Here is a 12,488-nt window from a genome sequence, read left to right as displayed (position 1 = left end):
TTTGTGACGCTTACATTAGTAGTTGGTTTTACATTACACTGCCCCTTCTACGTTAGCAAATCAAAAAGACTTGATATTTTTAAGGAGACCTCGAGACAGCTGTGTTTGAGGCAACCATTACAGGTATTTTAAGCCAAATCATGATGTTTTCCTAGGGTTAGGCTTAGTGTTTTTTGTGCCTAAACCTAACCAGAGCATAAGCACAGCATTGTCACAATAAAAGATTGAAAATTGAACCTAAACAATGGTAAAGTTGCAACATAAAGAAACAAAACATATTAGCTTTATCTGTGGTCCTGCAGAAACGTTGTTAGCTAACATTTATTCTGGCGATTTGGTTGCTTCACTTCAAGCTTTCGAGGTGTGGCACATTATGCAAGCTGCAAGGTTCACTGCTGAATCACTGCCATCACTCCCAGATTGATTGGCAGCTCTTTTAATACATGGATTACCACTAGACAACAGCTTAATCCAAGTTATGAATGTGTCTGCATAAGTAATGTTTGCAAACAGTGCAGTAATATTCTCATCTATGACAAACAAACTACTGACTTGTCATCATTAAGACAAATGTTCAGCTATGAATGTGAATTTGGCTCAGATTTATTTGAGGATTTGGATATTTGAAGCCAAGAACATGTTGTACCCTAATAAGGACTCTCACACTTTGGGCACACACACACACACACACACACACACACACACACACACACACAGTACGGAGGAGTGGGCTCTTTATTGGTACTTACGTCAGGGTGGAAAGAACATTTTCTTGCCCATATTCCTGTCTGAGGTTAACGGGCAACATCCGTCTCTTCCTCGCTCGCTCTCTCCCTCCCTCCCACATTCTCACTCTCCCAACTCCCTCGTCTTAATTTCTCGCTCTTACCCTGCCCACCTCTCTCTGTCTGCCTTCACCACATATTTATTTCTCTGTGTGGGACAGCCTTGCTGCGAGCATTGGCCTGCAGGGACCCTTTTCACGCTGCTGAAGTGCACAGTGGCTGCAGATTGTAACCTTATGTGCCCCTGCAAGTGAGTCATGCGAGGTAAAGAAGGAGCTGCGTGTTATTTGTTAGAGAGAGACAGTTGGGTATTGAAGAAAGAGCCGGGCCACTGAGTGTGTTCCCTTCATAATGTGCTAATCAACTTAACCATTGACACTCACTCACAGCACTATGGCGTCCAGTCCCACAGGGAGCACATTAGGGCCCAGCACAGAAGCAGATATCGATTCAGCACTCTGGGGTTTTATATACCAACACGTCATACAGTGGTTTGAGAAGAAAAGTTGCTCCACTGTCACCAGTATTATCTCCATCAATCAATCGATAATTGTAAAGACAAATAATAAGTGTGCTGATTTATTATGATGGATTACGTCTACTATTTATTGCTCTTCCTTGTTTGTTAGATACAGAGCTCAATAAATATGAGAGCTGTTTTGGTTTCTGTTGGTATCTTATCATTGATTTCCCTGCAGTACACTCTCATAACAGGCCACAAAACAATAAAAGATTACCAACAATAACCCATACAGTGTCTGTGCTGCTACATGTTCTGATTTGTATTTCTTGACTACTACTTTATATCTGCAATAACTTATTTTGGCCACTGGGGGGCAGCAGAAACACCAACATATTATCACTTTATAATGTTGATGTGGTGATGTTTACACATTCAGCATACACAAAGCAAAATAAGCATTTATATGGAGCCATGTTTCATTTGATAAATGTAAGTTCAATATTCACTCTCTTGTAGCTCCATTTTTGGTCTCCTCCACTCCCAAGGGGAATATCAAGCTACTTAGCTGCTAAATGCTCGACTGTTCAGTTAGCTTGTCGCTAACTCAATCTTTTTTGCTGAAGTGGCGATAGACTGTTGATGAGAGCTGTGAGACTGAACCAAGACAGTAAAGTTGCAGGCCAGAAACCGAAACAATGACCTGAAAGACACTATTAAAGTCTGAAGAGCAGGGGGGAACTGCAACTTTGGGTGATAATTCCCTGCAATTCATCACAAGCTTTTACATCACTATTAGAAACTTGGTCCATTGTTTGTATAAAAATACTGATAAGTGCAGCTTTTTTTCAGAAATTGAATATTTACAGTATTTATGAGGTAATAATACAAACTCAAAAATATTCTTTTTTTCTATTACCAAATAAACAAGCTGTTCTCAGAGGAAAATGAGGTTCCCAGAACACTGTTCGAAGCTAGAAAGGTGGCAGGGTCCGCCAAATATAAACAAAGTTAAACAGTATGAAATTGTGTTTGTTTATACAGTTTATTTAGTCACGAAAAACAAAGACAGTTTGTTTTAAAAGTTTGTTTAGGTATATAAAAAAAGAAATCAGCCAATCCCCAAAACTACATAGTGCACCTTTAATTGATTATATTTTTAGATTCAGTGTAGTTTAAAGTGAGACTTTGTAAAATTTTGCTGAACAGCAGCAGCTCGCTACACGTGACAATGGTGGGATAACGGTTAATATTAAAATATAGTAGAAGTAGAAAACAAACATGAAGTCATCCAACTGTCAGTGTCAGTTACACAGCAACACTGATCCAAAGTTTGCTAGCATTAGCTTAAAATTATCTTCAATTATCTACTGGTCAGACCAGATCTTTTCTAAGAGCAGTATGTTATTTCATTCTTTGAAAGTTATATAATCTTATTTTAAATGTGTTGTAGCACTGAATGTTTTCCTTATGTAAAGCTCTTTGAATTGACTGTTAAAAGGTGCTGAACTGGCCTCCACAGTCACTTTGAAGTCATGTCATCTGGATGACATTTATCTCCTGAAAATAGTTTAATGAAATTAAATAATGAGAAATAATAAATGCTTAAAGTTGTTAATCTTTCATAAGTCATATTTTTCTGTTAATTTTCCACATTGTTTTCACTTGAACCCAGATGAAAAAAATATATAAATTCAAAAATCCCTCATGTATAATTATCTAAACACAGGACCTTAAATTGTGTCATTTTGCTTACTAGACTGCAGTAGTGATACTCTGCCAGCAGGTGGCATAGCACAGTCTTGGTTTTCTGAGTGAATCTGCTCTGACTGCTTGGCTTCAGGCAGCATGACCACAGGAAAATAGACCTGACTTCACACCCCTCAGTGCACTGCAAGCATGACGGCGCTCCATTACTCAGCTTATAGCTACACACACACACACACACACACACACACACACACACACAAAGATGCCAAAGACATTAAGAGCTTCTTTGTTTTTATTTTTAATAGAAAAAAAGTATTCAAAATAATACAACAGGAAGTATCCAGTAAAGATGACAACAAAAGATGTGATCAGGTCTGTGTCTACATGGCAACCACGCATCCTCCACTTGAGCTCAGCCCAGTTTACTGCTTCAGTGCCCGAGTGTGTATGTGTGTGTGTGTGTGTGTGTGTGTGTGTGTGTGTGTCAGTGTGTGTGTGTGTGTGTGTGTGAGTGAACACTGAACCAAAGCAGAAATAGAGCTTCACAGAAACCTCTGATTGATGCACATGATGGTCTGCTGGTGAAATGAAAGGGATACGATAGTGTGTGTTTGTGTGGTTTATATGTACATGCTGAGTGTTTGGGGATGAGTGTGTTACCGTATGTACAATAAAAGACTCCATGTATGTACAGTATGTAGTATCCGCAGTGATGGTATATTAAGGAGGATGTATGGGGTTGAGACACAGACGCTCTGAACTAACGCAGCTTCAGTCTGCCTGCTGCGGTGACGAGGATGATAATGACATTGACGATTGATGATACACTACGAACGAAGCCAAGAGTAAAACCGAAGAAATGAACATCAGAAAAGGGAGAAAATAACTGAACAAGTGGCTGAGGAACAGAATTTAAAAAATAAAATAAAATAAAATAAAATAAAGGTCCTTGACTTCAGAAGGCAGGAGGAGTTTAGAGTTTCTAAATCACCAGCTCGCTCCCTACTCTCTCTTATTAAAATATCACAAATCTCTCACTCTTTCTTCTCCATATTCCCTCACCCGCCCTCACCCATTCTCTTAGTCCCTCATGGCTGTAGGTAGGCAGGCCTGGTGGCGTTATGTTACTCCTCTGCCTTCACCGTCGTTTCCTCCCCGGGCTTCCCTTCTTCTTCTTCACTTGCGTCTTTCAGTTCTCCACACACATCCACCAAGATGTCCTCCATTTATGAGTTCCTTTTGTCCAATCACAGGGGTTAGATATTCAGGGAGGTATGGACTGACAGATATGGACGGACAGATGGAGAGATGGGGAGCTGCTTGAGGAAATTACTCTGCTTGACCCGAATGTGGCGAGTCCTTTTCTCCTTTCATGGCGACATGTGCCCGTCCGTCGTCACGTCCTCCTCCATCTCTCCCTCCTTTCATCTGTCTGTCCCATCATCGCTCCGCCACCTCCATCTGTCCAGTCAGGGGCCGGAGGGGGTGAGGCGCTAAGAGAAGAGGGCTGTAGTCTCTGAAGAAAGTGTTTCTTTATCCCATTCTCTCTCTCTTTCTCCCATGTATCCCCCACTCTTACACTTTTGATTAAAATACTATCTTTGCCATACGTTCAAAAACACACACATGCTCATACCAACACACACAGTGTCCCGTCACATGGTGAAACACTGATTCAACTGTCTTTCTCTCAGGCACACATGAGCACACACGTACGCATTTACACCCAAACACACACACACGCTGTGAGGCTCCCTGCGGGGGTGAATCTCGGGGGGCCTCTGTGCTATGTCCCATCTTCCTCCTCCCCCTCTGAACAGTAGTCTCGCCCCTGCAAAGAAAGGGATTACAGAGAAAATGAGATCTGCTGCGTGATTTCATGTTTTTTTTCTACTCTCATTTGTTCCAGTTAAGCATACTCGGTAATAACCTACTTTAACTGACTCTGAACTGTCTGCCTGCAGAATAAACCCCCACGCACCTGTTACTCCAGCCACGTTTAAACTTGTTTTTTTTCCAGGTACTGACAAAGAAAGTGGATGAAGCTGTAAAGTGCTGACAGGTGGGCAGTTATGTTGCTTTGTTTCTCGCATCATGATGAGGAGCTAACTCAACTGCCTTTCCATTTCCTCTCCAGAGCGTGCCTAACAGCTCATCTAACGCTACTCTGTGTGTCTTTAAATAAAGTTTTAAAACGCAGGCTGCCTCAGCAGAGCGCCGCAAATAAATCAGTGGTGGGAGGTAACAAAGTGCATTTATCAAAGTACGACACTGATGTACTTAACTGCTGTATTTCTATTTCATGCTACTTTATGTATTTTAAATCTTCACTTCATTTATCTGTAAAGCTACTTGTCGAACGTTCATCAGCAATTGTTTGGATGATTGATTGTTTAACTAAAACTCTGCCTTTCTGTGTGTTATGTGATAAAGTGAGAAGTGAGTAAATTGCTTGTTGTGATAGAAACAAGCTCACCTTGTTTGTGAAAAATAGTTTTTCAGTATTTTCAGATATTTTGTCAACCAAACAAATGATTACTAAAGGTGCAATACGTAAGAATGTTGTCTATGTATTGAATTACAAAGCATGTTTAGCATGGCTAGCCAGCTAGCCCCGGCCGGTCCCAGTCCAGAGCTCCTGTGCTGGCAATGACCAACACGAACACCAAATTCCCAGTCCAGACTGCTAGCTGCACAGCGAAGCGAGCTAATGGCTAACGGCAGCTACACTAAGCAACAGTTTGTGCTGCCCCCTATTTGTACTGAGTGTGAATTCAACACGTGGCCAATGCTCACATATTATACCTTTCAGAAATAATTGAAAACAAAAGCAAATATACATTTCCATTAGTCAAAAATAAATGTTAGTAGCAGCACCATTCAAGATTAAAATAGTCAGTGCATCAAAATGTATAACATTTGTTTTAGAAACCCAACAGTTTGTAAAACAGTGAAGATTAGTTCCATCTCAACCAGCTAAAACATTTTGCTGCTTGCACCGTCATGTGTCTGTAACAATGATCCAATAATGCACAGCAGTGTGAAACAGGACGTTACTTTTGATGCTTTAAACCTGCATTAACTATTCATTTATCATATATTACATAATCATTTCATTAAGTCGACATAGTGTGTCATTAAATTTACACATTCAGCAGACAGTGAAACATAAGCATTCATTTTGAATTTTGAGCTAGTAGCTGTTTTTGGTCTCCGCCGACTAATGCAGGAAATATCTGGCTCTTTAGCTGCAGTGAAGTTGTGGGATGTAAAACCAAAACAATACGCAGAAAGATGCTAAAACGCTCCTGAGAGCTGAGGGATACTGCAGAGGCAATACTTCTTTGTTGTTCAGCACTATTGGCGACCGATTTCACATTATGCATAATAAAGTAATTTGGTGTTAATACAAAAATATTGAATAGAGCAGCTTTAAGCAAACTATCCTGATATTAATCTGTTAAAAAGTTCAAAATGTACAAATTTTAGTTGAAAATGTTCAAAAAGTATCAGCAGAATGTGAATGAATAACAGTTTTGACATTATGATGTCTAAACTGAGCTCCCAGTCTGAAGCATTAGCTGAACAGCAAACAGAGCTTACTAAGGGCAGCTACAGTTAGCAGCTACACTTAACAGCAGTTAGCCATGTGCTGCCCCCTATAGTTTTTTTTGACATATTGCACCTTTAAGCAAAATGTTGACTGCAGGACTTCTATGCGTTTCTATCCTGACATTCACTGAAGTTATAGAGCCCTTATATTCTCCCACCTCTGCTAAAAACACACCGACAGGGCAGAAAAATGAAATGTATCAAATACCAAAGCTGAATCCAGCCATTACTCACTGTCGCTCCACTTTGCAACCTCATCTATAGTCAGAAACAAGCTGTGTAATTCAAGTGGCAGACTGGAGAGGAGTAAGTGCTCATCATCACTGCAGCGATGACCTGTTCCTCCCCCTCACACATGTGGAGCGCAGCGTTGAGCTGCTAAGCAGAATGACAATGGGGACTAATGGATGTTGTTGTACAGTCTGTCTCTTTAAATGCTGAGACCCAGCTGTTTCTTTAAAGGCTGCGAGACCCACTCTGTGCCCCTCTAACACACACACACACACACACACACACACACACACACACACACACACACACACACACACACACACACACACACACACACACACACACACACACACACACACACACACACACACACACACATACACACACACACCCTCCTCACCTTCTCAATCTTCTCATCCAGCATCCTGAAGAATTCCTGCTGGCTCTCTGACGTGTGAATACTGAGAGGGGGAGACAGAGGAGGGGGAGAGGAAGTTGGAGAGGGGAGGCAACAAATACATCATGAGAATTTTCCATTACACCCCCCACACAGCACAAACACACCAGTACACACACACTAGGACACACACACACACAGCACAAACACACACACACACACACACACACACACACACAATCCTCAGTGCAGTGTGAGAAATCCATGGTCGCGAGGCTGTGGAGAAATTTAAATAATTATTTTATAAAGTATTAACCTCGTCTCTCATCTGAGGGAGAAATACTCTGCAGCCGCTAACAACCAACATGTATGCATACACAAAGTCTGCAGAGGTTGGCCAAGAGGCAGCGTTACATAAACCAGACACAACATATCACTTACTGCACACATCATAATATCAACACACCGATTCTAAGTCACATATAATGGACGCTGGACACGACGGTGTATTAAAGGGTCAGTTCACTTCACAATCACAACAAATGTATCCGTTTTCATTAGATCTGCTCTCTATGATAATACTCCCACAGTGAGCTGGCCAAACAATCTCACCACAAAGTCCATTAGTAGCTGCTCTGGAGCCTTCGCTTGTTTTGTTAGCAGATGAGCTCTGACTAGTTGTAATTTGATTTTAAATGTTCAGATTTCCATTTTTATGAGTATTTTATTTTATTTTATTTTAAGGACAGTCCGGCTTGATGGTTGAGACTGAAAAGTTCATTCTCAACCTTGGGAATTGCAGCTGTTCACAGTGAGGTTTGTGGTTTATAACTGGAACTTTATCTCTAGAGAGACATGTTGCTGTTGAAAATCTTTCAGTGCTGTGAGCACCACAAATTCAAAGCAGTCCACCTTCATTTTACTGGGATTAGGATGGTCAGGTTTTAGCTGATTATTGTGGCCAAACAAATTCACGATAACGACATTATCAAAAAGTGATCAAATATACAGTATGTTGTGTGTGTTTTGTCTCTTTTTATGGCAAATAAATTACCCTCAAAATACGAGTGTAGGGAGGTGGAGAGAGTCTGTAACCACAACTGAAACAAAGTGTAACAAAAAGAATGATTACTATCAACTCCTCACTTACTAATGCAAACAGATGAAGTCATAAACAAAAGATGCACGAGGCAGAACATCTTCGACGGATAATTCACACGATATTATCATACGTGTATTAATAAACACAACATTAACATTTTAGTTTTAATATAACGTAAATATTGTGATACCGACAACCCTATCTGGGATAAAGGCAGAAAGAGGCATACGTCAAATGCAACTGCAACAATTAGTCAATCGATTAGTAGATCGAAAGAAAATTTAGTTGCCAACTATTTTTCCAATTGATAATAAAGGATTTGCTGCTTTATTTTGTCATAAGTTATTAGTTTTATATTTTGTGGTCATTTTGCCTTTATCAGACGAATATGGTGCCGAGGTATCAGCCACTATAGAGTCATTTTATAGACTTAACAAATAATCAGTACATCGTGGAAATAATCAGCAGGTTATTCAATAATGTAAATAACTATTAATTGCGGCCTTAATGTCAAAACCTGGTCAGACACATTCCAAACTAATGTATGGCTCCTGCAAGAGGTAAGTGAGAAAAAGTGTTTTTATTTTATAATTTGGGTGAACTGACCCTTTAACAATATTTGTGAGCTTGAGTTTTAAGACTTCTCCATAAAACATAAATCATGTATTCTTACACAATATACACCAGATGTTTACAGTATGCAGACTTACTTCGACTTGATGTTTGCTGCAGCGACCTCTTTCTGCGGTTTGCCCCTGTACTGCACATTACTCTTCTCCTGAAAAGACACACACACACAAGCACACACACACGCACACACAAGCACACACACACGCACACACACACCCCATTAGTCTTCATTATCAGCTGATAAAACAGGCAAAAAACAAACGGCTCGTATCAGCAAACAGCCGCGCCACTGAGAGCACACATCAAACATGCATTATTGAATTACGTCCTCGCCCAGCTGCCACTGCTCGACATCCACAGGACATCAGGCACAGTTATAATGTACGTAAATAAAACTGTTGTATCAACTCTGATGAAGGTTGGTCACCTGGCATGAGCGGCCTTCCATGTTTTTTGGCTACAGTTTCCCGCTGTAGTAAAACGTTGCAGCAACCAAAGTACTGTAAAGCTGCATCTTTCACCACTCACTTTGCGTGTGAGTGAATTCCTCTTTGACTGTAAACACCTACAGTAATGACAAGTGGGTGGTAGGAAACAAACACTGGTCTGACCACATGCAGTGACTGTACTGGAGGATAGCCTGGCTAAGTCAAAATGTGGTTTGGGTCTTCCAATAACATACCATACCTCCCATTTTAAAACAACACAACAGCCATTTACACAATTTATGCAGCTCAAAAAATGCAGAGACCTTTGCAGTGAGTCAAGCTGTGTTTGTTGTATCCAAGAGATAACAGGAAAACACAAAGCTGCTGACACGGTTCAAAAGAGCCTCATTCAAGCAGCATTTATCTGATTCCTTCATTTAAAATCTCCGCTTCTCTTGAGCTTTTGCTGTGGCTTCGAGTTTCAGAGTGTAAGAGGTGCTTCCCCTTTGAGCTGCAGTGATATAAATTAGTGGCAGCGTGAGACTACTTCTGTTTTTTTAATCAGGATTTATAACTACATTGGTTATTGTTTCAGGACGCCAGGCAGGCTGACCTGATTTACTAAGCAAGCAAACGGGCTTTCGCTTCACACTAACACACTTTATAGCCATTTAGTGCATCCAGAAGGACGTAATATGTGCAACCTTTTCTAAATGTGCAGTTATTTATACGGAAAAAAAAGATTTCTTAGATGACAATATAGCATTTCTTTTCCTGTTTAAGACAACAGGTTTTGCAGGAGGGCGTCAAACCAACCATGCGATCAGCCTCCACATTCCACACACGCTGGCATGTTGTTTCTACCTGTGTGTGTGTGTGTGTGTGTGTGTGTGTGTGTGTGTGTGTGTGTGTGTGTGTGTGTGTGTTTTTGCACATGAGCCATAGACAATAACTGTGTACGTGTGAGGCCATAGGAGCTGCCTTCGGACACAAATGCGAGCCTGTTCGCTCGAGCTGATAAACTGTCAGGGAAAAGGTCTGAGTCTGATGACGGGCTGTCAGCGGATGGGTCGGGGGGTGTGTGTGTGTGTGTGTGTGTGTGTGTGTGTGCGTGTGTCTCTCACCAGGTTCTCCTGGTTGCGTGCGTTCACACGGTTTTCTTCCCCTCTCATGTACTTCACCTCCTCCACTCCCTTCATCTTGTATTCATCTGGAGGGGACAGAGAGAGAGAGAGAGGGGCATGATTAAAGGAGGTAGAAAGAGGCGACATGAAGAAACACTGACCCGGTTCGTTCATTCATCCTGCCCAATATGATCTGAAAAGCTGAAATAATTGACCTATCGGCATCACTGTACTCTCACTGCATTATGTCACCATTACCAATGACCGGACCATCGATTTTAGTTATAATTCGCCCGAGGTAATCTGATAACGACAACCTGATACAGTGTGTTAGAGAGTGAACATGACAGCTGAGGTTCAGACAGGAGGACACGAGGCGTCTCCTTTCCATTTTAGCTACAGCGGCTCGTCTGAGGAGAGACAGGAGTGAGGGAAAAAAGGGGGAGCAGATAAGGAGGAGGAAGCTGGAGGGGATTAAAGATCAGTTGAACAGCTTCTAGACTACATGAACAGCTTAGACAGTTAAGACAGTTAAGACGAGCTCAGCGGCAAGAACGGTAACACTTCCGCAAAAACTGCGCGGCACCGCCACCACGCCCCACACTGCACATCACTGCTAAAGAACAGAGACCGAGGCACTAAACTGAACTGTCTCTTACTCGTTTCAATACAGTGATTAGAATAAATGCATAACCAGCGACATGTAACCAGAAATTCAACGAATCAATGAGGCCACAGTCCAGTCCAGAGGTGCATGATCTCTGACTGGTTATTAAACTGTATCTATCAGGACAAACTAGGGCTGATAACTGATAATTGGAACCGAAATAAAAAATCTTGGTGTCAAAGTTGAGAATAACCAGTGATAATATGTAACTAACTTCAATTTACTCAAATACTTGAGTATTTCCATTTCCAATATTTCCACTCCACTACATTTATTTGAGTCTCTAGTTACTTTGCAGATTCAGATTATTCAGTGTTGATCAGCTATTACTTGTGGCGTGTAACCAGTCAGACAGTGAAAGAATACTGAAACAGAGCAAAAGTACTGCATTTTTAAATGTATTTATTTTATCGGCAATCAGGCACAAAAATCGCTGATACCTACAATCAGAAAAGTGCTGAATATCGGCCCTGATAATGCGCATCTGTGCACTATTGTGCGAGCACACATTGCAAAGTCGATGCTGAAATGATATATTGTGCAACCCTGGGACAAACGATATGAAGTGAGCAAGAAGAGAAATGACATATCATGCACTGATTCATTAAAAAGTATTTATCTTCACATTTACAGTTACAGAAAGAATTGTGAAAACTGCATGTGATAAAGATTTAAGATCATATTGTGCAGCCCAAGTAGTGACAGACTGACTTCAATGTGAGATATCGTAGTGAAACTTGGAGCCTCTACTGACCTTAATATTGTATTTTTCAGTGTGCCAGCAGGTTGACATTGGAGGGACACTTGCATTGATGTATTTAGGGGTGCAACTGATGATTATGTCCAGTATCAATTAGCCTGTGGACAGTTTTTTTTTTTTTTTTTTTTTTTACAATAAACAAATTAATTTCTTAGCCGATGCCAGAAAATGGTGAAAAAAGTGTTCCACAAGCCAAAGGGGACATCCTCAAACTTTTGTCCAACCAGCAGTCTAAATCCCAAGTGTATTTAGATCAGATCTTCAATGACTAGTTCATAGACAGAAAATTAATCAGAAAAATGCTTCTGAAAGATATTTTGGATTTTCAATTCTGAGATTTTGGGCTTCTCTTTGTCGTTTATGATCGTATACTGAACTTCTTTGGGTTTTGGACTATCAGTCGGAAGAATCAAGGAGTTTGAATAATAATTTATTTTGTATTTGTCGTACTTTTTAAAACACACAGTTACAAAGTGCTTCATATATACAGTAGGCAGGGACATGAGACGTCAGTCAGTAAACTACAGCAAACAACAGCAAGGAGATGAAGAGGGAGAGAAATTCCCCAGACTCCCTTACAAA

General features: G+C 40.8%; 1 protein-coding gene across 2 annotated transcripts in view; it reads right to left on the bottom strand.

The window, feature by feature from the left end:
* Positions 1–3,229: 3,229 nt before the first annotated feature.
* Positions 3,230–12,488, bottom strand: part of LOC141004601 (uncharacterized protein C1orf21 homolog) — a 31,593-nt gene continuing 22,334 nt past the window's right edge. Inside the window, exons 3-6 of one of the 2 annotated variants that reach the window (XM_073476184.1) lie at positions 10,480–10,565; positions 9,008–9,075; positions 7,199–7,259; positions 3,230–4,786 (exon numbers count right to left, since the gene is read on the bottom strand). In XM_073476184.1, the coding sequence (XP_073332285.1) occupies positions 4,742–4,786; positions 7,199–7,259; positions 9,008–9,075; positions 10,480–10,565 (260 nt within the window). In that variant the 3' untranslated portion in view covers positions 3,230–4,741. The remainder of the gene's footprint in view (positions 4,787–7,198; positions 7,260–9,007; positions 9,076–10,479; positions 10,566–12,488) is intronic. The other variant, XM_073476185.1, reaches the window with a different exon arrangement.

The sequence above is a fragment of the Pagrus major genome, chromosome 11 (genome assembly GCF_040436345.1).
Source record: "Pagrus major chromosome 11, Pma_NU_1.0".
Lineage (NCBI taxonomy): Eukaryota > Metazoa > Chordata > Actinopteri > Spariformes > Sparidae > Pagrus > Pagrus major.
Note: the sequence above shows the minus strand (reverse complement) of the source record. Positions and strands in the feature narration are given on the sequence as shown.